A 26,809-nucleotide genomic window follows, 5' to 3' on the forward strand; every position below is an offset into this window, starting at 1 on the left:
ATACAGTATGCAGGTAGGCTTTGTTCCCTGGCACAAATGGGCAGTAAGACCGAAAAGCTGTCTGTCCCATCTACTTCTTTCTCTTGCAAGGTCAGAGAAACTTGCATCAAGACAGGCACAAAATGTGGCAATTCCCTCCACTGGTGGAAGCCTCTGTGTTTCCTCTCCTCTCACACACAAGTTTAAAGGCCTTCAATCCCCTATCATCGTATGAAGGCAATCTGGTTTGGTGGCAGACGTTGAGCCTCAGACCTCTACTCACAAAAGACCTTTGGTTTTATTGAGACATGTTTAAACCACAGTTTCTCATATAATGCAGATTTACTGCTACATCTGCCTACTTATTCCCTGAGGTGCCTGTTCCCAGGGGAAAGCCATTAATGACTGCGAGCTGATAGATGACAGGCATCACTGCAACAGGGCTACAGCATGACACTTAGACCCAGAGATGGAGGCTGAGGCCTGTGGAATGAGTCAGTGTCACCATAGGCATGCAGAGCTCCTGTGTGACCAGTGCATGGTGGCTCTGACTTTCCCACTTTGGAGGAAAGGGCTCATAAAACTAGCAGATGTAGTTATACAGTACATATAACAACAAAATTGGTTTCTTTGAATTCAGTCAAATACCCAGCCAACTTTTAAGACCTTGTCTCTCACAGATCAGTATCTTAAGCTAAAAGTCTTCTTCCAAAGACTTCCAGCTAGTAGGCTACAATCAGATTCAGTTTCTCTCTGTCTCTCTCTTTCTTTGACTTAGTGGAAATTCAATTGTTCTGTGAAAACTGAAAACTTCAAGGGAAGGACTGGTAAAGGTATTGGAGTTTGGTTTCTGGATGGGCAGTGCTTTATCCAGAGAAACTGGAATACATCCTGGTCCTGATGAGATTATGGCTGCAAAATTCATGAAATGAATCAAATGCTTGGATTTAAGTTTTGTCGGTGAATGCGACATTTATATTTCTTCTCTGCAGCAAAGTCCCACTGGCTTCAGTGACATTGGCTGTGATGCCCAAAAGAAAGGAGTTTCTTGACTAGGCGTGTCTGTCAAACAATGGACTTTATATTCTTTATGGAATGTATTCTGCCCTTGGAACTATGCAGGTGGAATACAGTGCCACTTAAAAGTCCTGTTATATTTCAAGAGAGCCCCATTTACCCATACATATTTCATTAAGGCTGAGTCCTAGTAGTGCAAGCTACTGACCATTCCTGAGCAATCTGCCTTAACAGCAATACAGCAAAACTAGGGAAAACAATTTTTAGCAACTAACAGTTTTCTAATAATTCTGGCTCTACAAACCCTAAAACAAAACCAGGAGGACATTCTTCAAAATGGCCTTTTTAAACCAAAAACAATGAGAGATGATCTGCTGCAATCTTTTACTGAAAGCTTTACTCATGCAAAAATTCCTCTGAAATTACTTAAATCAGCCTTTGTTAGAATCGAACAGAGGCACGGACCTGGAACAATTCCTGAAATTATTTAGCAATGTTGTTCCTGGTTTTTCAGTCTTCTCTCACCTTACTTCCCTGACAACACCAGTGGGAAGGAGCAGGGAATCAATCCATATAATTACTTTTGAAAATATTACTTTCAACTTTTAAGCTGAACACATGAAACAGGAACACATGAAATTTTTGAACAGAAATAAAGTACAATGCATAAAATAAAGATTACAAATGGTGGTAGAAACAAAGGATCATTTAAGTATAATTTCTTTCTGAAGATTCCTAATTTGAAATACAGAACAAATGGCAGAAAAGCCCAGTGACATTTCAGAATGGTTACTCAGAAGGAAAACATAACCATAAAACAGTTAAAAAAAAGCTCATATAATTAATCTATAGCAGTTTTAATAGATTTTCTTTAATAGTTTAAAATTTATTTTAAATATATATTAGCAAATTAACCATCATTTTATTTAAAATTTGGTAAAGTGCTCATTCAGTTAATGATAACAAAACTCGATTGTAGCAAGACAAACTAGCTGGAGCCTACTCTGCAAGAACATTAAAGGACAGCTTAGGTTTCATTTGCAAAGAGAAAAGAAATGCGTAAGTTTCTTCACAGTCCATATTATAGTACCAGAAATTGCATTTTTTCTTTAAGAAATATGTCCTTTAGAATATTAAAAAAATAAGTTTAATAAAACCTGTACTTGAAAACAGCCAAAGTACTGTATGAAAAAAAATTGCACATTTGATACCATTAAAACCCTGTTTTTCATCCACAGGGTAGTATGAGGAGTATATGATGTTATTGGAAAGTCTCTTGAATAGGGCTGATTTTCCTAAGCTATCAGAGCTTCTCCCAGCCAGGTGAAATTTTCAGCGAACGCACAGTGGTTGTCATGGCAGCTGCCAGCCATCACACACCACTAACCTTTTCGTTCCCTGGGCTGATACTTCCCTTAGATGTACCATCCAAATGATGTATTCCTATTGTGACCATTGAGTAATCCTTAGCCATCATTTTTGCCTCCTTTTTCAAACTCTTCATTTGTGCTAGCTGGAGCTGGCTGGAATCATATGCAAGTGCTGGGATAGTGTTCACTAAAATCAGCTGGAAAGGTTTCTTCTCCTCCTTGTAGCGACACTGAATGTAACGAGAGAAAGCTGAGCGGTAGGTTTTATTGAACAGTGTATATACGAGTGGGTTGACAGCTGAAGAAAGGTAACCAATCCAAACAAATATGTTAAGGAGTCCTCCAATGACTTTTTCATTGCATGACTCCTTGCAAATTACAGCCATCACATTGGTGATGAAAAATGGACACCACATCACAACAAACAGAAAGAAGACAATGCCAAGAACCTTGGAAGCCTTCTGCTCATTGCTGATAGATTGCATGGTTCTTCTCCCAGAAGTCCCCATGTCTCTGTTCAAGGAGCGCTGAAAGAGTTTTTCTGAGGACAGGGAACTCTGAGGGAGGAAGCTAAATGAAGCAAACTTGGTCTTTGGGCCAATGTCATTCACACATAGCATAGCTTCCTTCTGCAGCGACTTGATGGTTAAAAAGTAAGTGACTACCATGATGGTCAGAGGGATGAAGAATGCCACAAAAGAGCCTACTAGAACAAAATTCTCGTCTGCAAGTAAGCAGCTGCAATTCTTAAACACTTTGGATTTATCTTGTAGTCCAAAGACGGGTATAGGCATGGAGATACCTGAAGGTGGATCAGAGAAAGAAGAGATTAAACACAATAATGAAAAACAACATTTCCGGTCTCCAAGAATAAAATAAACAAACATCTACCTGTGTTCTACCTTTGGCTGAGGTGATCTTAGCATATTACCTCAGCCACAGGTAGAATACATTTGTTTACATCCAACTGTCCCATGACACATGGTAGCCACAAAAGCATAACTCCTTAAATTCTTGGATTTTGTCCCCTAATAATGATCTCCAGACTTACTCCTTGGTTCCTGCCACATTTGCAAAGGCTTTTATGAACTATGATCAGGATGATACCGTCTTTCTTTTCTGAAGTGGCTTGAGAGTGATCTTGGACTGTTTCACAGTAGAGGATTAGAACTGTTCTGGTACTGGTTTCTGTGTAGGCTGGGAAATCCTGGTGTTAGGAAAAATGATAATTTTTTATAGTAGGTCTATGAGTAATCTTTCATTGGGTCTTTCCCTTCTCTTCCTGTAATCTCCATACAGTCAATGTAGTCTAAATGCTAAAAAAAACTTTCCATGGCGATGGAAATGGCAATGAACAATTGGGACAAGTTAAGCCCTGAGAGACAGGCAGGGCTGAGGTGTGGTTTCCCCTCAGAACTGCAGAGGTCCTTTCACAGTATTGCCAAATGCTAGAGGTTGCCCTCTCAACGCACAGCTATGCAAACATGCTCCCCTGGAGCATGTGCTGCATCCTTGCCTTGTCATGAATGGTAAGGCAAGGGGATGAAGTCCATTCTCCTTGGGCTGCTCTGTCTGCTTCAACCTACTCAGCCATTTCCTCACAGACTTCTGCAAATGCTGCTAGTGCCTGGGCAAAATCAAACAGCTGCTGTTTCTTTGGTTGTTGTTTTTGGGTTTTTATCAGCATTTGTCTCTTCCCCTCCATGCTGTCTCTCGATGAGAGGCAATGTTCAGACAGTGAAAGGGATGATGTGCTGTGAAGACAGCAGAAGTGGAGTTGTGAAGCAGGGGGTGATAATGCAGCCCTGTTTGGATAAAAGCAGCTAGGAGTCTGATTCCTGTGGAAAGTTAGCATAATCTGGGAGCTTCAGTCCCATTTGCATTTTTTAACAGAAATCCCAGTCACTGTATTTGGCTTATGAGGAAGAAAAACATTAATTAGAGAAGAATTTCTTATGATGTGAGGAGGATGATGTGCCCTACTTTGTTCAGTGTATGCCTGAGAATGTCCCTACTGGTTCACAGATAAGTCCTGAAACATCAGCTTTTCAATGGTACCTTCCTCTACCTCTCTTTCCCTTCTTCCCACTCTGGTGCTTAGACTGGGAACCCTTTAAAAGCATAGGCTATCTCTTCATTTCACACACTTCCAGTGCCCAGTGCAACACCTCCAGTCCTAGAGGAAGGCTGTGGAGTACAGGCTCAATACAAAAAATAATAATAACAGTAATAATAATATTAGACTATTATTCCCTTCAAATGCTTCAGTCTTTTGGTGCTTCTGGAACTTCTACAAAGACCTTTATTTTTCTAAGAACACTATAGCTTAGTTTATCTGTGCAACTTTGAACTGAGTCATGGCAATGTCTCAGGCCAGTTTAGAAAAGTGCTGCTCTTATCTGCCCAGGGCAGAAGCTGGTGGAGAGCCTGTGGTGTTACCCTTTCTGCTCCTGCTGCACAAGCTCTAAATGCTTGAACTTGCACTAGGAGAAGCCAGTGGCTAATATGCAAACTTGTGCAGTGTGTGGCACCTTCTGAGTTGAGCTGACAGAAGCTGCAAGCGACTCCAGGAAAGCTTCTGGCTAAAAAGGTCAAGTTAATCTGACTGACAGCATGGAGGAAGAGGTCACCTGCAGAAGCCAGACTGCCCAGCTGCAGCTGAGTAATCTGTGGTGCTGAGCACCTCCAGGGAAATGAGGAATGCTTTGAAGTTCCTTTTCTTTTTTAGGATGAGTTGAAGGGGTGATGAAGGCACACAGTGTCTTCCAGCATTACACTTCAGCTGCATGAAGACACAGCATTAGTCAGAGCAACACCACAAGTTTCCAGTCTGCTTCTGCCCTGTGCTGATAACAGCAAGGCTGTTTTTATATTTCAGTCAAAGACCTAGTGTGAACTGCAGAGATAAAATAAACAATGGTATTGACAGAGTTAAAAGATGGCTTTCATTACTACCTTATGGTTCAGCTGCATGAGGAGGCATGAGTGCAGAGGCAGCAGCACTAGAAAGAGGAAAATTTTAGCATAATTGCATGCTTTTTCAAGTAGAGGGCCTAAGTCAGTTACAACTCCTCACCTGAAACACAAGAGCAGCAAATCCCCAAATGCTTTGTTTTGTTGTTAGCAGCTTCTGGAGACTGGCATCTAAACCCAGATTTCTGGCTTTAAAAAATGGAAATGAGCTTCAGCTTGCAGCTGAAGTTTCCACATTTCCTTGTCATTCCATTAAAAAGCACAAAAGTGCTGCACCCAGCAGAGCTGTAGAAGGCATTGCTAGTCACGTAAATTTTTCTGAGTGACCATTCAAGGCGTCTTTCCCCTACAGCCACAGGTAAGAGGACTGTACAGGTTGAAAACAGCAGAGGTAACACATTTCAGTGGCAAAGAACATGAACAGCTGTAGCCTGTTTTTTGTATATGCCCCAGTTCAGCTGATGCAGGGGATCCCACAAATTATATCATGGCATTCCTGCATGGAATAAATAAACTTCCAGCCCATTTTTCTCTTTTTCTATCTCTACAGGGACTAAACTTACTGCTCCCTTCCTGAAAGAAGCAGAGTTTGTCCCTCTTCAAAAGGTGGGTTTTGGCTTCTGCAGCATGAGTATAGCAAATCCTATGAGGACCCAGGGATCAAATTCAAAGGCAGTCATGTTTAAACTGTAAATAAAGGAGCTTCCATGTGCAATCCGCATCCACTATTATGATAGAATTTTTAGGAAGCGTCACATATGGCCAAGAACATCACCCACACGTCACTGAGGTTTGGTCAAGATCAAGTTTGTCCTGTAAATCCGTAACAAAAGTCCTGGTATAAGTTGTGTTAGCATTGTTGCAGCTGACTGAATGAATTCTTTAAAACTTGAAGCTCAGTGATGTATTTCGTCTTGATGCTTCAGAAGTATAATTCCTTGCTGGTTTATGGTCCTTGCTTTCCAACTCCCTGCTCTTGGTGACTGTGGACATTTAAGAAGATACAGATGGTGCCTGAGCATTCAAACGTCATAAGAAGGAAATAAGCTTCACAGGAAAGGGTCATGCAGTGCTACCAGGTAGGGACAAATGCATATTTGGGAAATGGAGCATGTCCAAACAGAAGATCCAGATGAAACAACTTGATAGGGCTGTAATGGAACAGCTATTCCACACCCTGCCCATTCCATGTTCCTGGCTCCCACCAGCCCAAGGTTAGTCTGGAAAAAATCTAGTTATCCCCTGAGGGCTTTTTTATGGTTTATCTTTCTTGGCTTCCAAAACAAACTAAACTGAAGCACGAGGAAGCATTCAGCACAGAATGGGAGCATCCATCCAAGCTCTGAAGGTACATCAGCCACTCCATTTCCAGTTGACATTCCCACTTTAAACATTTTCCCTTGTGGACAAATTCTAAATATTATGTTCCTCTGATACAAGGTGATTTATTTATATAGCTTGATTTATACAAGGTGGCTGTCTCAAACTAGGGATTTTAATAAACCACACAGCAGATCCCAAACAATAAAGAGCAGTAATAAATCCTGCATTAAACCTCAAGCATTTGGGCACAATTTTAGAATGACAAAAGGCTCTTGAAAACACCAAAGGTTACGAAGTAAAGCAATGGCATCCTTCTTTTTGTTCTCTCAAAAAGCCTGGTAAAATTGACAAAGGTTGATTTAGTGGAACACATTGCTGACTTCAGAGGTATACGACAGCCATAAAACCGCTTTAGCTGGACAGGTAAACTGGGTTTGCAGCTGCCTTGAGCTGCTGAGGCTATCAATAAATTAAAGCTAGAATTTACAATATGCCCTGCAGGATGGCACACTTGTGTTACTTAGGGTGAACTGATAAGGTCAAAGTTCCTTTTGTGAAGTCTCCTTCAAGCAGAAACTGTCAGTCACATGCTTTCACCTCACATGTATCCATTTCAAATGATTTTAATACAAATGAGCCTTAATACCATGTACCTTGATAAATGTCCAAGGGATAGAAATCACCTTTTTGAAACGTCATTACAGTTTCTCAATAAAATTTGGCACCTAAGTTCACCTTCTCATGAAAAAGAAAAAAAACCTCCCCATCCGAAGTTTTAGCACTCACATTGATTCAGACATACCAGGTTACAGGCCAGCTCATGGCTCACTGCTGTGACACTGAATCTGAAAGGATTTCTGTTTGGAGAAACCAGTCTCTCCTTCAAGCAGCTCAGTATGGCAATACTGTCTAATTTCTTTACAAAGGCCCATGCCCAATATCTGATGCCTTTTTGTACTCAGAAAATGTTGCTCTTTGGTACATCTACACATTCAAACAACAAACAGTAGTCCATGTACACTCGCCTGCTACATCCCAAGTCATACAAGGCATACTATCAGTTTCATGTTGTATAAAAATTTCCTTGTTGCACACTACCATCATATTATTTTCGATATTTTTTACTTAAATAACCACACATAATAGTATTTATTCATTTGGGCTACCATGGTGTGTGTTTGCTTGCTCTAGGAACACAAGCCACAGTCAGCCACTTGCAGAGGGAGGACTATGGACCGTGTCCTCCCCTGAGTATCCAGGATGTAAATATGCCTGAATCTTATATCAGGAGCTGGAGTTTAACCATAGCTACTTTCATTTAAACATCTGCAGAAGAGCCACTCAGTCTGGCTCCGTGTCTCTGCTTGGTGCTTAGCACTCCCTAGTGTGGGAGTCATCATTTCCCCAGAGCTGCAAACACCTAGCTGTTTTTTCTTCATGCACCTTAAAATGTTCCCAATCAATTCCTTTCCAGTCATAGCAAACCTTTCACTGTTATAATTTTCTGCTGCCAAAACAGTGCCAGCCACATTTTCAATAGCAAGGTTGTGCAGTTTGCTACTGGGTGGCAGTGCAGAAGCAGAAATTTCCACCTGGGGAGAAGGGATGTTGAAAAGCTCTGGGTGGACTGAGAACCACCATCTGAGGCTGCACCTAGTTAGCATGAATGTTAAAAAACTTCTGCCTTTCCTAGGCAGTGTGGCAGTGTCCCCAAAGTCCTGGGCTAGAATTTCTTCTCACGTGTGAGACAAGCACGGAATTCTTCCCTAACCGTAGGTACATGTGTTGGTGGGGGCAGGAGTGGGTGAGGAGCTTTCTCTCACAAATCTCCACATAATACTTGTTTCATATGGATTTCTTCAAGAGCTAAGTGAGTCATAATGCTGGTGGAGTATTGTCTCCTTTCTGAACCCTGAGAGGTTGTCCTCACAGGACTGGAATCAGAGTGGGTCCAGACATTTTCCATATCACTGTTTATAAACTAAATTTAGTCCTTTATTCAAGGGCACACACAGACGATTTTCTGTGTCTTTCCCTTGGAACACTTTATTTGGTCACACATCTTCTATTTAATACAACTGAAAGGAAAACTAATTTGAATTTAACTTCACATAGGGGGTGCCAGGTAATACTTGGATTACTCTATTAATTTTAAAATGGTTTTGTTCTTGGCAGCTTGGAAAATCTCTAAGGAAACATATTATTTAGCCTAGTAGAAGATGGATTAAATTCCTTTTATGTGTGAAAATTATTGTAATTGATCATTTATAGCATAAATCATCTATTTCACTTCAGAAAAACAAAATCAGAGAACTCTGTGTCTTCCTAATATGTTTCTCATTTATGTCCTCACTCCTGAAGCCTATTTCTTACAAGAGTAGAGATGTGCCTCTCCAAATTAATTTATAGGAATGTGATAATAAATTAAATAGAAATGTGATTAGAGGAGAATTACCAGGAGGACAGTGCAAGAAATGAAGGACAGGTATGCCTTTTTTGACCTAAGTGATTAGAAACCCAGGGCTCAGAGCAGGGTCAGTTATGAGAGAGGCAACAGCTGATGGAGTCACTTGCTGCTGTGGTGTAATCCTATTCACTTATAAAATGTGCAAACAGCCCAAAGGCAGCAAGCAGGAAGCAGTCTTTTTGCTTTTGACTTTAAGTGCTTTTCCTGCCTATACACACCTCAAATCCTCTTTGTTAGTTGTGACTGCAGGACTTGTTTACAGTCTGGTCCTTCTTATTTTCTTGTTGGATTTTCCAGAACTTTTGCATAGTAATTTCCAGTGGAGCCTCTTCACAAAGACAGTCTTGGCTTTTCAGCTAGTGAGATTATCTTTGGTTTGGGTTAAGGCTTCTGCCAATGTGCTTATTGGCTTCTCACAGAGATCTCAAAGGGAGAGAAGTTGTTAACCCTCTGTGTAATATGGTTACTCAGTCACTAAAAGGAGTAGCAGAGGCATATAGAAGTCTACGCTTATCAAACAGTTAGAAATAAATAAATAAAGAAATAAAGGTTTATAAATGCCCTGAAGAAATTTCTTTTGAAAAAGGATCCAGGATCCAGGGACTGGGGATTTCAGATGATGCCATTCATGTGTGCAGCAGAGAGCAATGGTGAATAGATCCCAGCAGTTTTAACTGAACGAGCTGAAAGAGAAAGTCTTGTTATTGCAACCAAACCCTCTTAATTTAGTGCCCGCACAGGTTGGCACAGGCTGCTTTCACTGTCTGCTGACTGCAGTGGGCAGAGGCGAAGCCTTCAAGGGATAAGAAAATGCTGGACAAAGCTGTGCTGCCTGGTCTGGTCTTTCATAAGCAGAGAGGCAGTCACACATCTGAAAGCTAGTCTTGGTATCTCATCTGAACATTAATTATTTTAGTTGTTTCCTAACATGCTCCTAGTTATTCCCAGGTAATGACCTTCTCAACATGTGACTGCACGTTGCCTCATTTTAACTGAAGTTCTGCAGTGATTCTGTCTCTGTAGAGTAAAAGTCTTCCTTCTTGGAGTTAGTATACTGCCTGTATGAGACACCTGCAGGTAAAACCTTCACCTCAAGGGCCAGTAAATAGAAAGAATATGTAGAAACCTCAGAAAATTAAAAGACTTTCTCAATTTATACAGAAATTTTCTTTTAGATGACACATACTTACATTCAATCTGCTTGTTTACTATAGCATTTATATCTACTGAGGGGCATATAACTTTTTCTGAACAAGTCAGAAATATCAAACTGCCTAGTAAATAGAATTTTGTGCAATGTGGCTCAAGAAGAAAATAACGTGTAATACATGCTATTTTCTTCGCCAGGTCTGCCATGAATTTGATTAACCTTCTTTTTACTGTTCTTGGTTAGACCTCATGGTCTTATTATGAATATTTTAGTGATGTTAAACCTGGAGAAAGATGTCAGAAGACCCCAGCCCTAGACTCAGTAAGGGTGTCAACCTTTCAACAAGAAGTAAATGTCTTTGCCTTGCGTAGATTATTGTGTAAATACAAGACATTATAAATGTATGTACGGGAAAGAAGAGGCAGACAAGAAGGTATCTGGGCCTGCTTTTGCAGCAGAAGTCCAGATAGAGCGGTTTAGCTCCAGGATGTCCAGGAGGTTAAAAGCCAATAATAGAGACAGCCTAAAAATCCTTTTCCTCTTTAGTGATCGAGAGGAACCCACTCAACCTGATCCCCAGTTAGAAGCATACTACCACGCCATGTAGAGACAACTTGTTCACCTGAGAAAGCACCATCTTTGTGTTTCCCATGTGAAAACTTAGCCCATCCTGAGAGATGGGACAAACAGAGATGGGACAAAGAAATATTTACGGGAGTCATTCAGCAGTGTTTTGGTACCACATTGCCACATCACATCTGAGATGAAATTGCTCCTCTTGCAGTCTGGTCTTTGGTGAGATTGAGACTTATCATTGTCCCTGGGCCTGGAAAGAGTAGATAGTAAGGTGGTGTCTGGCTAAGCCTGGACAGGAGGCCAACAAAGCAGCTTGCCCAGGGGATGCTGGCTGAACAGAGCCCAAGTCCAAGAAAGACAGATAGCAGCTACCATCCTGCCATCAGCTGGGAGTTGGAAAGGAGATGGGCTTGATGTTCTCCTCCAGGGAACATAGGCTGATGTCAGCTGTGTAACCCCTTCATCCATGGTGATTAGAAGTAATGAGTAAAGAGCTGAATATTTAGTCTGAAAAATTGCAAGAGGTTCTGCAGGTTTTCAGCCTAGCTGTAAATATGTTAATCTGAAAAGAGCCTCTGTGTGGGATCAACTCCAGCCACCTGTGATATCCCTTCTGTTTAGCGTGGGACCTCTCTGTATTCCATGGTGGATGGCTTCACAATGTTCCCTGTTCTGCCTGCTAGGACAATAGATTTGGGAATAATTGTGCTTTGAGAAAGAAAGAAATACCATATCTTTGTTACAGGATGCTCCTAGATCACACATTATCAGTCTGTCTTTTTAGCTATGAATCTCCTGAGGGGTCCTCAGGGCTAATTTATTATGTGCTATACATGCTGCACACACAGTAGAAAACTTATTGTAGCAATAAGCTAGAAATTGTGGAAAGATCTTAGATATTCCACTACCATAAGCAACTAACATGATGCCTCTTGGAGCAATCTAAGTGACAAGATCCTCTACTATCTCAGTTTTTATACTTCTGAGCTTTTAATTATTACATGATATGACTTGTTGAGTGTTGATAATTTACTGAACTCTGCCTTAATCCTCCACTGAATGGAATAGATTTCTGTTGGTATCTCTGAGAGTTCTTCAGCAGTGCTGCTTGGCCTTGTTTTGTTAAAAGGAGACTGAATGTAGCTATCAGATTAAAGTTTTAATTTTATTTTTTCACAACAATTTCACACTCCATCTGAAGGCTCCAGATAACCAAAACTGTAATTCTTCTGGACTTTGTAGACCTCAGACCATGTCCCAGATTTTTCTCCGTGCCTTCTTTTGTGGTTGCTTGCAGAGGCTGCTGATTGGACAAATGGTCAGCTTATCACTAATTATACAAGGAGATTGAAGCAATGGCTGGAGAGTTATCGGGGTAGATGCCCTGATGCGATGGATAATTTGGAAGGAAAAACAGAATGAGAAGCAGCTTAGAGGCCTGCACTGGTCTGCAGATCGTGATTCAGGATGTTGTACTTTATGTTTCACTGCCCACCCTATGGCTAATGCCCTTCAGCCTGACTGAACTGCTCTTCTGTGGAGTCAGTCAATGCCCTGGTCACATTTAGAAGACAGGGTTGAAGAAGAGGTGAAAAAGGGATAAATCATATCTGCCCATATTTCCCATCTACAGGTATCTATGGGTGCTATAGCATAATTCCTAGGGTTATCTTTCTGCTAAATGTCACAAAGCACCTTGAAAATGAAGAATTAATACATAAACTGTCCTTGCAACAAAAAATGCAGGAAGGATCTCCTCATGTCCTGTAGTAATATGCAAGGCACTGATGGTTTTAACTGGTGAACATTCCACCTAAAACTTCTGGGTACTTCTGTGCTTGTAAGGAGAAATTTACACTGCTCACTCAGTGCACCTGAGAACTAAACCCAAATAGTATTTTTGTCAGGATATTCACAGTTCAGCTCAGTCTGTGATCCTAGCAGTAGCGGTCAATTTGACATTTCAAAACTCAGATCAAATACAAAATGATAACAAGGGCAATGTTCTGCCAAAAAGAAACAAGTCTTCCCAGTGGGTGTGATTTACTTTCAACATAAAAGCAGGATTGAATGCTGTAAAATACACAGATTTCAGTTTTGAACAGCCAGAAAAGACAGCCCTTATCACAATACCCCAGCCTGCTCTCAGGACATCTTAGGAGTTCAACAGGCTATCCTCCATCAGTGACTCTGGAGGACATCATAGGAGAAATCAGCTGACAGGTATTTCTAAATTTGTTGCAGGTAATTAGAAATATGTTGTCTCAGTTCTAGCAAAACCCCTGACTCTTATTCACTGGGCTTCTGCTTAGAAAGGATGACAATGGTCCAGGCCAGGAAATGCATGGGGAAAGGTAATTACAGCCTTGGTATGTGATAGTTTGCAATATTCCTGCTAATTGGGATAAATGTAAGGATTTCATTTGAAAGTAGAATTCTGCAATACATGTATCTTTCTTAAAATCAAAAAATGCAACATCTGGCTTAAGTCAAATTTAATTCTTTAAAATGCATAAAAGAAGTTGTGAAATTGCTTTGTATAATTTTTAAATGAATGAAATTTTCTTTCTTCTTGACATTTTCTTTTATGCAACACAGTGCTACTTTATCAACAGCATTTTTCATTTAGAAGATGATTAAATGCAATTACAGTGTACAGATGACAGAGTTTATAATTCCCAGCATAATTCCTTGCACACTTCTTTTCTGCTTATTTTTACTGTATGTGGCTTCTGCTGTGTGGAAATCCCAACTCCTCTGACTAAAGATGCTCAAGTAACTTCTTGGCAACATGGAATCCCCTTTTGAGCATGTACTATTGTACAGACCTCCTGGAAAAAGACTAGAGCAGCCTGTGAATGTGTTCTTTCTGCATTTTGCAACATCTCACATTGCACTTTCTGCAGAAAAGGGTATCCTGCAATAAGACCCAGACTCATCCTTCCCCCTCCACATGGGAAATCCATTATGGATACTTGTATGTATTGTACACTGTGCTGGGAATATGACTGGCTAAAAAGTACATCCTTTCAGAGAAGGGGGAGTAATTTGTAATAGATGCTATGCTGTTATGGCCTTTTTTCTTAAAACATTCCATTTATGGATATATCTATCTCTGATATATTCTACAAAGAGAGACTGGCCATATTGTAGGTCGTATTGTCACCCACCAACTTATTCATTTAAAGAAACCTGACAATAAGAGAGGCCTGGACCAAGCGAAATTAATGTTTCTTTGCCTGTAGCTTCAAGAGGAAGAGGACCATGGTCCTTGTGGTCTTCAAAAAAGACAATTAACAAATTCTTTCATCAGTACCTTGACTAACCACGTTCTTTCCACATAGCTCTGCTATTAAAAATACAGCTCTATCGTTTACAACTTGCCTTTAAAAATAAAACCAAAGCAGAAAGAAACTCCACATACTAATGCTGTAACCACTCCTCATTCCTTTTTTCACCCGTAAGGCAGAATGTTTCTTGCAAAAGAAGTGCTCACAAGATGAGTGTGTTCCTTTTTCACAGGCAAAAACCTTCATATCATCTTGATGTAATTACCCAAAGAATATTGTAAATGTATACATAATACTCTTTATTTTTATTATTCTTCATTTAATGATACATATCTATTGGTATAATGTGTTCTACCCCATCCAGATGTATGCCAGGTTGCTCATTGTGTCTGGTTTGGAAATGTATCCCTATGGACATATGAACCTATGTTGTTTCTTATTCTCTGTATTTCCAAATCCAGAGAATTCAGAAAGCATTTCAATCATTAACATTCCTTTCAGCATTTTTTTCTTAAAGAAAATGATAAGGTTAGTAACATGTCTGTGTCAGATAATGAAAAAAACATAAACAAGTTTAAAATGCAAGCTTTTTGAACCTTCACAGTTATGAGAGGGAGATATGGATGGTAAGCTGATGGTCTGGTGGGTGAGATGTGTTCACTCTTCTGGGAACAACAAATCAAGTAAAGGAGTCTGTTACATGGGAAATATGGGAATAATTGACATCAATGAGGAAAGTAAATAGGATATTTATGTCTCTTTCTCAGAACCACCTTAAGTAACATCTCGTAACCAGAATACATGTGTCAGTCAACTCAGAAATGTGCATCACAACAATGAATGTCAGTTGCGTGGAACTGAATTTTACCTTCCATCAGACAACCTATATATGAAGGGCTTTTTTATTCATTAGTTGTCACTACTGTTGGAGTCATCAGTATGGCAATGAACTTTCTACTGAAAAAATTGTTGCCAACTACTGAGCCTCATACACTGTGTCTCTATAAAGTAATAGAATGAAGATTCTATTTCTGAGATGATTCTGAATCTCTAATACTTTATTTAAGAAATTTCATGCCAACTCCCTTCATTATAATTGATGCAAATTTCTCTATATGTTGTGCAACAATTTTTCTCAACATCTTTATAGCCTTTTATGGTGGCATCTATGTCCACAAATGCTAAAGGTTCCAGGGGATTACCCAAACAAAAAAATCTACAACGTTTGCCCTTGAGATCCTCCAGCTGGAATGAGCAAACAGTATATTCACTCTGAGTATACTCAAACTCTGGTTTCAAGAGTATGATAAAAATAAAAGACCTGTTAACTAAGGAAATGATTATAAAATCTGCTAAGAATGCAAAGTCAAGTTTTCAGAAGAAGAAATGGAAGTGAAGTGTATGACTACATGGGAAAGAGGGCAGTGTAGTAGGTATTTCAAGTTTAGCTGCAGCACTTCCAAATTTAGGTGCTCAACTCTAAATCTATATTGTCAGAGTACAATTCAGCGTGTAATTCTTTGCAATTTTATATATTTTGGCACTATATTCCATGCTATAAGAAATTGTCTTTTCCTATGCCAAGGCATCCCTAAATTAGACTTGAATGAAATGGCAAATTATGTTGTCTGGAAGAAATGGATGCGTAGAAAATTCGGGACAGAGATTCCCAACCTGCCACCTCTTGACTGTTTGTGCCTTTTGAAAACTGTAAAGGGACTTTCAAATAAAAGTTGTCCTTGGCAGAAGGAGGAGTGAGCCGAAGGAGGAGTGAGCCAAAGGAGGTCAAAGTTTTCAGCAAACCACAATCCAGAGACACTGGTGGTTGTACTCTCCCAATCCCTGCTGGTTCCCTGGCCCTTCATACTCTGTAGGACAACAAGAAGTCACGCAGAGAAATTGCAGGCTGCCTGTGGAGGATGCGTAAGCCTCTGTGTCAACAAAAAGCTGCCAAATTATCAGGGGCTCAGTTGCACTGGGCTTGTTTGGTATACCTGGAGGCAACTTCACCCTGGACTTTGGAGAATGTTGTTTCACATGCTACAGTATTTCTAATTTTTGAAGTCTCAAAAGCAATGGCAAAATTTTAGAGTTATGTGGTGGGAGGTATTTTACCAGCTTCATCCAGCTCGATGTTGGAATTTTTTTCTGCATGAGAGGTACTGAATAAATCTAAGTTGTTAGTGACTGGGGAGTGCAGAGACTGCCTGAAGGCAGTGAACAGATGTGTAGGCTGAGTGAGAAATGATAAGAGAAAACTCAGCTTAGAGTGTTTGGGTTTCATCAGAATTCACATTACTTAGACCATTAACAGAGGAATAGAGAGAAACAAGAACTGAGGAATGTTGTATATATAGCTACTTTACATTCATGACTGTAAGTCTTTTATGTGACCCTTTCAAGGGTTTTTGGAAGAGGGAATGATGCACCGTTAGCCTCTCGCAAACCAATGCGTTTGTTAGTCCCACTTAGGACTCAAAGGTATTTTACCCATATTTTTAGCATAGGCTCTATTTACAATTCTATAGATTCCAGTTCTATTCAAAATTCTAATTTTTCTAGCAAGGGGAAATGCTTTGGCTTTTTGCACCTGTTCTCAGTAATGACCTCTGTGCTTTAAAACAAATGGAACAATTTTCAGGGTTTAATGGGCTTTTGCCTTCAACAGCTACAAATAATCTAATTATCTAGCCACTGTGGGTACTGGATGATTTAAGAATTAAAGACACGATTAGAATCTGTTACAGTAATTAGAATCTATTTTAAACCGATTGCCTATGGCATTGTATGGTCTAGTGAAAGAAAGGCTGCTGGCTAAATGCTTTTCTTCCACTAAATGCAAAAACAAATGTTAGCACACATTTATTTTTTTAAACTGAGAAAGTCAAGATTTCAGAAGTCAGGTCAATCAAACTATTTGTGCTTTTTTCTGCTGTTTTTAAAATGCTTCATATGTCACTGAAGCCAATGAAAGGAAAATCACTGATTGACTGGTCTTTGGATCAATTAACTGAAAAAAATTATGAATGTAGTGAATAGCAGGAAAATTACAAATGTAGTGAACAAAAGTGTAATTACTTAGGTAAATTAGAAGTCATAATGAAGGAGATGTGGGTAGATGGGGAAGCACTACAAGAACTTCTACAGGCCCTACAAATCATCTACAAGTATTTACAGGAGTCAGTGAAGCAGGTGGATAAGGGTAATCCAGCTGAAGTAATGTTCCTGAATTTCTACAAAGCTTTGACAAGACTCTTTCGTCAAAGGCTGTTAAAGAAATTAAACTGTAATGTCAGAAGAAGAAAGATCCTCTTGTAGAAAAAGGATGAGTTGAAGGACAGAAAACTGAAAAACAAGTGGTGGGATTAAACAGTTTGTTTCCATAGTGAGAGTGGTAGAAGGTAGCATCCAACAAACTCCTGTGTTCATCAGTGATGTTCAGTCAAGCCATGACCTGTTTGCATCGACACTGGAACTTATTAAATGTGCTGGCAACACACAGCTGTTGGCTGTTTTCCCCTCTTCCTCTGCTAAAATGAACCTCTGCACAGGGGAATATAACATCTTTCATTTCTTTCTCTTGCTTTTTACCCTCCATCTAATACATCAAAGAGTTCACAGGGCACCAGCTCAGCTGCAAACTGCAGAAGCATGGGGAAGTCAAAAGATATCTATCTGAGGCTGGAGAGCAAAACCTTTGATCTGAATTTGTAAGTCAGATGCCAGCCACACCGTGCACTGTGCAGGTTGTGTTGTGCCCAATACTGGCTCTGCCTGTGCCAGCTATCATAGAATCACAGAATGGTTTGTGTTGGAAAGGACCTTCAGGATCCTCTAGTTCCAACCCCCCTCCCATGGCAGGACACCTTCCACTAGACCAGGTTGCTCAGAGCCCCATCCAACCAGGCCTTGAACACTTCTAGGGGTGGGGCATCCACAACTTCTCTGGGCAAACTGTGTCAGCGCCTGACCACCCTCACTTCACCCTGGGGAGAGTTCTCAGCCATAGCTATGTGAAAATGCAAAGAGTTAAATAATTTGTAGCCCTGTCACTCTAAGTAGCACTGATAGTCTAGAAAGTGGTAAATGATGCATAGAGCACCTCTTTGTTCAGGAAGCATGTCCTACTAGTAAACAATATAGAAAGAACCTTCAGAAACCCATTTCCTACATATTCTGAGCTGGATGGCGGCAGGTCAGGAGGACAGGGTTGATGAATGACTCACGGCAGGTTGCATGGATGATCTGGGATCTGTCAAGGTTCCTTAAAATAATGGTTTTTTTTTTCCTAATAATATAGTGATGTGCCATGGCGTAAACTCAGTCCAGCCTGGCAGTGACTAGCCCATCAGCTTTTTTATAGCTTGTTATGTGTTTTCTTCCCTGTCTGTACTCTGCAGTGCATATCCCATTTGCCAGATTTTATCCATGACACAGGCTGGGAACTGACCTGTCTTCCTTCAACTCATCTCCCCATGCCCCTTGCTTCCATGGGACTAGAAACCAGCTCAGCACCACTTCATTCCTGCCCACCTCAGTGTGCTTGCCTGCATTCATTTATATCTATTTAACTTTCTCACTCTTTTGATGACAGGCTATGTGTGAATGAGATGGAGTTTAGCCTATCAGCCCACCTGTTTTCCTGACATCCACTGTTCCCTTACATGTGTCCTTAGCCAGCTTCAGTAAAGCAGGACTCCATCCCCTTCACTCATGCCACAGCTGAGTAATTTCCAATAAAATAAGTTGTACTTTTCAGAGTTATATAAATAGGAACCTTGCCATAGTAATAACAAATATCTGCAGCTTATCTTATTGCTGTTAAAGTTCTCTAGAGAGCTAAAAAGGTGTTTTTACAATGGGTAAGTTATCAGTTATTACCGCAAAGAAAAGTCGTAACTTTTGAAATTAAATATTAAGCTATGTCCTGCTACAGGACATAAACCATTTTCTAACTAATAGGGCTTAAATAATATATTTTTATGGATTCATTTGAATAGGTAGCTAATTCAGATACTCTGGCAGTAAGCCCCTGTCTGAGAAAAGATACTAAGCATGCTGGACCACTGGTTTGCCTCTGGAATGGCCATTCTGACCATTCGGTGAATTTGTGTTTCAAAAGGATAGTAATTTTACACACTAAGCATGAGGTGCCACACACAAATGCGGACAAACACAGTACATACAATTTTAAGGACTGTCGGACTTTTTTATGGTTTTTAAAGACTGAGAAAACTGGACAGAATAATTAATATGTTTTCTACTTGACTGATAAAAAATGTGACTGTAGAGAGACAAGGTATGATTCATCTAATCTAAATGAAGACATCTACATCTGAGTTGCTACAGGTTTCCTTTATAGTTGAGAGCTAGGCATTTTTAGGGTGGGGTTCACCTGGCCTTTGCTAAACATCTACATCTAATCAGCTGAATTATGTGCCCAAAGGCACACATGGTGCAGTTGAACTTCATTAAGCCTTGGAGGATGCAACATCCTCCTGTTGAGTGAGGGCTCACACTATTTCTCGCTGTGTAGCAGAAGATACAGCTAAATCATATAAATCCCAGACTGCTATTTCTCAGACTGTGGGAGTCAGGGGAGGTCAGGAGATGATTTAGAGCAGCAGGCAGGCATCAGTGGCAGGCATCATCTCCTTTCCTTCCCCTCAGAAGAATGGTAAGGGATCACAATTACCACTTGCAATGATTTGTATTAGCCAGGGAAGCAGCTAATTACCTTTGATTGCTGACAGCACTCATTTCTTTCAGGGTGAAAGAGTGAATTTTTCCTGCCTCTGAATAAGTGAGCTGCCAGTGCTCAAAGGTCTACAAAAGCAGAAGAGCAGAAAGGGAACTGTGTTTTCAAAGCATTTGAGAACCTCTGCCCCAGGTGTGTGAGGAAATCCCTGATGACGTCACACATCAAACTTCCACCTCCCATGCCATGAGACTGCTCTGCACATGCTGCCACCATGGGAATGGAAGAACAGTGCTCCCATGCCTAGTTTTGGGGATGTGGGTTTTGCCAGTTCAAAAAGAGATTCGTGTACTGGGTCATTCAGAACACTGACTTTAGACTGTAACTCTGAACTGTCCTCTGGAGAAACTCCTCTGATTCACACTGTACACAGAGCATCTGTTGTCTCCTAAATAGGGTGCATAAATTCCCCACCATATGCACCAAGAAAGGCAGAGAAGATCTGCCCATAAGAAACATCTTTAAGTAAATTACCCTAATAAGAAACTGGGAACAACTGACTTACATAAAACAGCAAAATATTTTTTTCAGTTGATATACCCTTTTTCTTTTCAGATGTTAGAGTAATGATGGATAATCAAAATGAGAAACACATCTTTAAAACAAACTTCAATGCAATAGTCCTATCACTGATGTATATTCTTTCAGTGACAGTGCTGCTCAGTTCTCCTCCATTTCCCATTGTTGTTGATTTCCATTGCAGAATTGCTACATGACGGCACTTCTTAGACTATTGAAAGCAAAATATCGCAGGCAGAGAATAAAGTTTTTGACTGCAGTATATATGTCAAATCCTCTCAAAAATTATAAATCTGCAATGACATGCTGAAATATTACCTCACTTACCAACTGATATGGTCCAAACAGCAATTATTTTGGCAAAAGCCTTAGTTCTTGAGTTAAACCGGCTGTGGTGGATGGGGTTTCGAATGGCAATATAGCGATCCAGTGAGATGGCACAGAGATGCATGATGGAGGCAGTGGAGAAAAGCACATCCAAGTAGATCCAAATGGCACAGAGCTTTGTAGGTAGAGGCCATGTGTATCCTGCACAAGAGAAAGCTGACATCAGATAAAGATGTGGCATACATTTTTTGTTGTGACACATACGTCTTAGTGGGGAATGTCTTTCTAGGAGGATAGTAGTAAGTACTAAGTAGTAGTAAGTGGTAGGTTCAATAGAAGCTACCTGACACTGTTTAAAGAAAATACTTTCATTTGCTTGCAGCCTTCTAACTCTGTAGATTCAGGGTTAACTCTGCCTCTTTCGCAGGCTACAGGCAGCATATGTTTTTTCTTTTTAATTCTATTTGTATAACACTAATGCTTGATGCTATAATTAACCATTTCTGGCAGCAAATCTATGGAAAGGGAAGCAATTTTGTCATTGTAAGCCCGCAAGTTTTCAATTTTGTTTCAGGACTTTTTATCCACATAATTACTGCATTATCAACACCTGCTGATATGCAAAGCTGCCTGAATTCTGAAACTGAAACTTTGGATTTAGTGGCAGCTGAAGAAAAAATTATTTTGTTGCATACAAGTGATATTTATCTCACCTATCTTTAAACATCAACCATACTTGAATAAGGATATTCCCTCTATCAATGAATACTGATAGGCTCCTCCAGGGAATGCAATGCAAAACTGATGCATTAGCGTTTACCAATATCCAACCCTACTGCTTCTTTGCTGCACATTAAGCCTTTCCTTTCTCCTTGTTCTTTCCACTACCCATGAAGATTAATTGATTGCTTTCCTTTCTGGAGGCTATTGGAAGATGGCTATCATGTCTTGTTGAGTTTTGTGTTCACTTTTTTTTTTGTTTTCCAGACTAAGAAAAGCCAAGTGCTTTATCTTTTTATTACAGATCATGCTTTTAAAACTCTTGTCCTTCTTTTTTCTCTGCCCTAGAATCTGTTTAATTTATCTGCATCTTGTGTACCATTCAGTGACTAAAACAGGACTCAGTACTCTTGCAAAGGCCTCCTGACTGCGAAGTGAAATATAAGATTGCTTCATGGGTGTTGAAGAAAATGTCTTTACTTATGCAACCTGGAATGATGAGTGCCTTTTGTATGAAAGTATCATGCTAGTGATGCATGTTTAGCTTACAACACATTTTGACAGCCAGATCTTTTTCATCATTCTTGAAGCCTGGAAAAAATTTCCCCAGCAGAAGTTGGTTTGCTTCTTTACTTTTGCATTTGTCCTCACTAAATGTTGTTTGTTGAATTCAGACTTTCTCTTCAGGGGTCAAGATGCTTGTTGATGATTCTCATCCTGCCTCTCTTAGTGCTTGTAACCTCTCCCAGCTTGGTGCTTTTAGAAAGCTGTGTAAGCTCAAACTCCATACACTATATGAGTTGTTAGGAGCAGTACTGAGCAGACCCAGGCTAAACAGAACCCCGTAGGACCCCTATTCGAAGGCCCTTCTATTCCTGCAGGGAATAACTAATAACTCTCCTTGGAACAAGTTTTGCAGTTATCCATGTCCTTATCTGATTTAATTTAGTTATTTAATTTAGAGCATATTATCCAAGCGGCCTGTGACAGTGTGGCATGGGGCAATGACAAAGCTCATATTGTGAGAATATGCTAGTATTTTGGGGAGTGCCTGTCTCCTTTGGAGACACAGTACAAGATTTGCAACAGCAGGAATGGAGGGAGAGGCAGAGGAGCTCTGTGCCTACTTAAATTTAGTCTCAGTGGGCACTGAGGAGACATCTTTCTTGGTGCTCTTGGATTGCTCTAATATGAGCTGACCCTGACAAGCCATACAACATTTACGGATGTGTTTTATCATGATTTCTGGTCTTTCAATGGGAAGTCTGTCTCCAGAGTGTGTTACATGATGGCTGGCTTTCAGGGGCATGACTTCCCAGTAGCATCCCTCTGTTAGGCCAGGCCAGTTTACACAGGGAAAAACATTAAAGTATTTTTACACTTGACAACATACATCTGTTCTCTTGCTTCAGTGATCTTCGGGAACATATTTGTCACATCCTTCTAGACCTCTTGTCCTTGCTATAAACCTGGATGGGGCAAGGATAAAACAGCATCTGCCAGATAAACTTCCTTGAAGTCTACAGGTTCAAAAGAGGGGAAAATATGAGGGAGAAAACTCTGGATGCAGTAAGACTTCAGAAGGGTGTAGATAATATCCTCCAGGAAATTTTCTGCTCTGTGGGCAAGTCCATCTTGGTAGGACTTGCTGGGTGTCTTTTTTTCCAGCAGAGGCTGGTGCTGTGGAGTGGATGGAGAAGTCTGCCTGGCCCAAAAGGTGCAGACTGGGGCAGACACATAGCTGGTATGGCTGGGCACCAGAGCCAGAATTGCCCATGGTAGCTGTAAAGCTCTCAAGAAGAAAATCATATCTCCCTGGAGCAAAACAGTCACCATATCCCTTTGAGGGGCTGTGGAAAGGGTGGTAGAGCACCCTTGTGCACCCAGGTGTCCTGGCAGAGTAGGTGTGTGCAAAGGCTGCCAGTTTGGGTTCAAGACTGTCAACATGTGATGTGTTTGAAGTTAAGCAGCTGAGGCCAAGCAAATGCTGCTGTGTAAGGGGAGGTTTCCCTCTGTGCCATCACTGGTCATCCTGGAGGTTGACGGTGCACCACACCAAGACGGCTCTCCTGGTACCTGTGTCCACCACTAGAGGATTTTCTACTCCAGGTTACGCTGCAAAGGCCTTCCATTCCTGGTCTTGCAAGGGAAAAAGCAGGAAGAGAGGAGGCAAAGTCAACACAGTCTCTCCCGTACGTCTTTAGGTGCCCTTCTGCTCCTCCGCGCCGGCCGTCGCCAGGGAGGGCGGTACCACCTTTCCCCGCGATGAGGACTCCGGTTTCGCGGCGTGTGGGAAAGACACCCAGCGCCCCAACCCCCAAATTCCCTCCCAAGCCGCGGATTTCGGGCGTCTCTTGCCTCGGCAGCGGAGCCTGGCCAGCAGGAGTCCCTGTTGCTTGTCTCAGGGAATCGCGCACGGCTGAAATCGCACTCATCGGACAATTTCTGCTTTACACTGTTTCTCCCACCAAAGGTAATGTCACACTAATACAATAAATCACAGTGTTACACCATCACTGATGCTAAATACAGTTTGCAAATGCTGCGGAGGGCAGTCTGCGTAGAAATACTGAAAATGGAAAACAAACTCTCAGTTTTCTGATTGAAATCTCCCTTGAAGTCACAGGTTCATGCTTAGACCTTTAGTCACAAAATAGCGAAGCAATAGAAATCTTTGTAAACAATCTCACTTTCCTCCTAACGTTGTCTAGCTTCTTCTCGAACTGTAGAAATTCAGTTGTGGCACTGGAAAACTAATTTCTGAAGTTTAGAGATAGTAGCAGCCTGACAATATTGTTACTGAACACATAGGGTGCTGCTTTTTCCTATGTGAGGTTGCTGCAAGCGATCGTGGTGAAAATGAGAAGAAAGAGCTGCTAATTATCACCTGCAAGGGCACGAACTCTGAGCCATTATTAACTTAATTCTCAAATAACTTCTCTTAAGAAATCATAGCTTTGCATTTGTAAATGTTACTGAAAAAATTAGACAGAATTAATTCTTCCATCCATTTTTTAACTCTCAAAATATTTATTCCAGCATTTGGTGGTAAGTAGATGTCTAAGCAAGGTCTTGGGAATAAGAAAATTATTTACATTTGTATTACTTAATTAAAAATAATTGAAGGGTTGCCTACTTTGAATCTAAAGGTGCTTCTGAGCATATTTGCAGAGTAAAGTAACTGGCAGGACCCTATATTTTTATTAGGAATATTAAAATTATAAACCAGGGTAAAAATCCTGAAAACAATAAAGAAAACAAAGCATCTTCATATACACTTTGAGTCAATTCATTTAGCAATTGAGTAATAAACTAATGTTCTGGCCTGTATTTAAATGCCGGTAACTAGAAATATAAAGTAGGAAAAGATTCAAGTACTTCACCTATTCCATCCATCAACCAGTTACATATATTTCAACTTACATGGAATGATTACAATTTTCTGTAGTGAGAGAATGAAATAATAATTACAACAGGATGTGCATGCAATGTTTAAAGCTTCTCAACACATGCAGATTATACAGCAAATACTCACCGTACAGAATGGTTAACATTGACACAGGCATGACAAGGAAACCCAGCAGCATATCAGCTATTGCAAGTGACATTAGAAAATAGTTAGTGGCATTCTGTAGCTTTTTCTCCAGTGAAACAGCCATGATGACAAGAATATTTCCAGCAATGGTTAAAACAATCACTATCACTGTCAGCAAAGCTGGCCAGTTTTTCTGTGAAAGCTGAATCAGGGAAGAGTAGCACGGTGGACTCGTGTTACTTTCACATGAAAGATTGGTTAGATTTTCAGAGTCCACAGTCAAGTTAATGAGATGCGATATATTAATCTCTCCAGCTCCATAAACATTTCTGTAGAGTCTTCTCTCCTGATTTATTTGTATGAAGGAGTTTGCAGTTGGGTTCACAGAGCTCTCCTCATCACAAAGAATATCCATTGTTAAGTCCAAAACCACAGAGATAAATAGTGAAAAACAGGAAATTATCACCCTGTGTCACCATTGGGCATTATATTCCTCAGCTGTCCATGCCAGAAGTTGAGGGAGCACAATCTTTTGCTGACTGTATTCTTGCCACTAGCGTGATGTAGAAAAACATACCAGAATTACTCCAAAAGCTGAAATGTTTTGTTTTCAGTTCCATGGGAAGTCCAGTGGCATACATTGAAAATCCAGCTGAAAAGCAAAACCAGGCTGTAGGATAGAGAACGTGGATTTGAGGCTTCAGAGAGCAAAGATGTTGGAGAAATAAAAGAGAAAAAACTTTTCCAACCACTAGGACTCCCCTCTGGAGCTACATCTTATTGCTATTGGTAACTGTAATCACACAATTTTAAACACAGCAGTATTAAAATAGCTTGCCATATTAAACAGCAGAGCTCTTGCTTCCCTATTAAGAAAGTTGATTAAAGATTCCATCCAGCACCTTTCTGTTGAAATAATTCAGTATGCCCTTATTTATAGTGCATCTTCCATAATATGGCTGATAGTCTCTGTCTTCTGTTGTATTTCAGTATCATTTTCAGCCTCATATCAGAGATTACACATTCTGCTCCATGCTGATTTTTGTGGCTAATCGTACTTTTTGGCCAGCATGGTTTTGGAATGGAAATTAAACAATTAGATACTATTACAAAAGAATACAATTTAAGGAAGACTTACATTGCATTTCTTTGCATTGCCCACTTTCAAACTGCAGTTAGATGCACTTTGTACCCTGGTTTACCATAGTCTTCACTATATTTAGCCAGTTTTGTGCCCTTTTTCTTCAGTCTCCTCCATAATGCTGCAATTTGAAATAGTTTTTTGACTTCTAAACTGCACACTTGAGTGAAGCCAGTTCCTGTGCTGCGAGTCTTGCTCTTTTCTTCTGAGAGATAGGCTGCTTGCCGGCTCTTTCCTTGTGCATTTCCCCGCCCCAGGGCAAGCTATATTTAAAGTAATAACAATATCGGAGCCCTTCTTGAGGTGACACAAAAGAAAGCACATGCACACACTCACAAAAAAGCAGCCTCCTCCTCGGAATTACTGATTTCAACAGGAATGGAATTTCTTGCTCGCTGTCTTGTTCGGGTTGTCAGACCTCCCACTATCTGGATGTCATAAACTACAAGGTAGTGACAGCAGAGGAGGGCAGGGGAGAGGAGGGCAGGGGAGAGCAGACCAAAGAGGGTCTTTTAGGTAAATCAGCAGCTTTTTCAACTCCTCCTTTTTCAGAGGTTCTCTGCTTGGGGGCTTTTTCAACGCATGCTTTCAATTTGCAGCGGGTAGCTCACAAACAGCTGCATGCAATTACAGGGATTTACAGGATGCAGGCTTGAGAGAGAAA

General features: G+C 40.5%; 1 protein-coding gene across 3 annotated transcripts; it reads right to left on the minus strand.

Moving 5' to 3' along the window:
- Positions 1 to 339: 339 nt before the first annotated feature.
- On the minus strand, positions 340 to 26,580 carry HTR2A (5-hydroxytryptamine receptor 2A). 3 transcript variants are annotated; one of them, XM_027674361.1, is made up of 4 exons: positions 26,482 to 26,580; positions 25,005 to 25,674; positions 20,750 to 20,950; positions 340 to 3,168 (listed from the first exon to the last, which is right to left on the minus strand). In XM_027674361.1, the coding sequence occupies exons 2-4, from the start codon at positions 25,417 to 25,419 to the stop codon at positions 2,369 to 2,371; spliced, it is 1,416 nt and encodes a 471-aa protein (XP_027530162.1). In that variant the 5' UTR covers positions 25,420 to 25,674; positions 26,482 to 26,580; the 3' UTR covers positions 340 to 2,368. The 3 variants fall into 3 exon arrangements, with proteins under 3 accessions (XP_027530162.1, XP_027530161.1, XP_027530160.1); XM_027674360.1 differs by having other exon boundaries at positions 26,143 to 26,505; XM_027674359.1 differs by having other exon boundaries at positions 25,005 to 26,505.
- Positions 26,581 to 26,809: the final 229 nt, after the last annotated feature.

This window comes from Neopelma chrysocephalum, unplaced genomic scaffold (assembly GCF_003984885.1).
Source record: "Neopelma chrysocephalum unplaced genomic scaffold, ASM398488v2 Primary Assembly neopelma1_25, whole genome shotgun sequence".
NCBI lineage: Eukaryota > Metazoa > Chordata > Aves > Passeriformes > Pipridae > Neopelma > Neopelma chrysocephalum.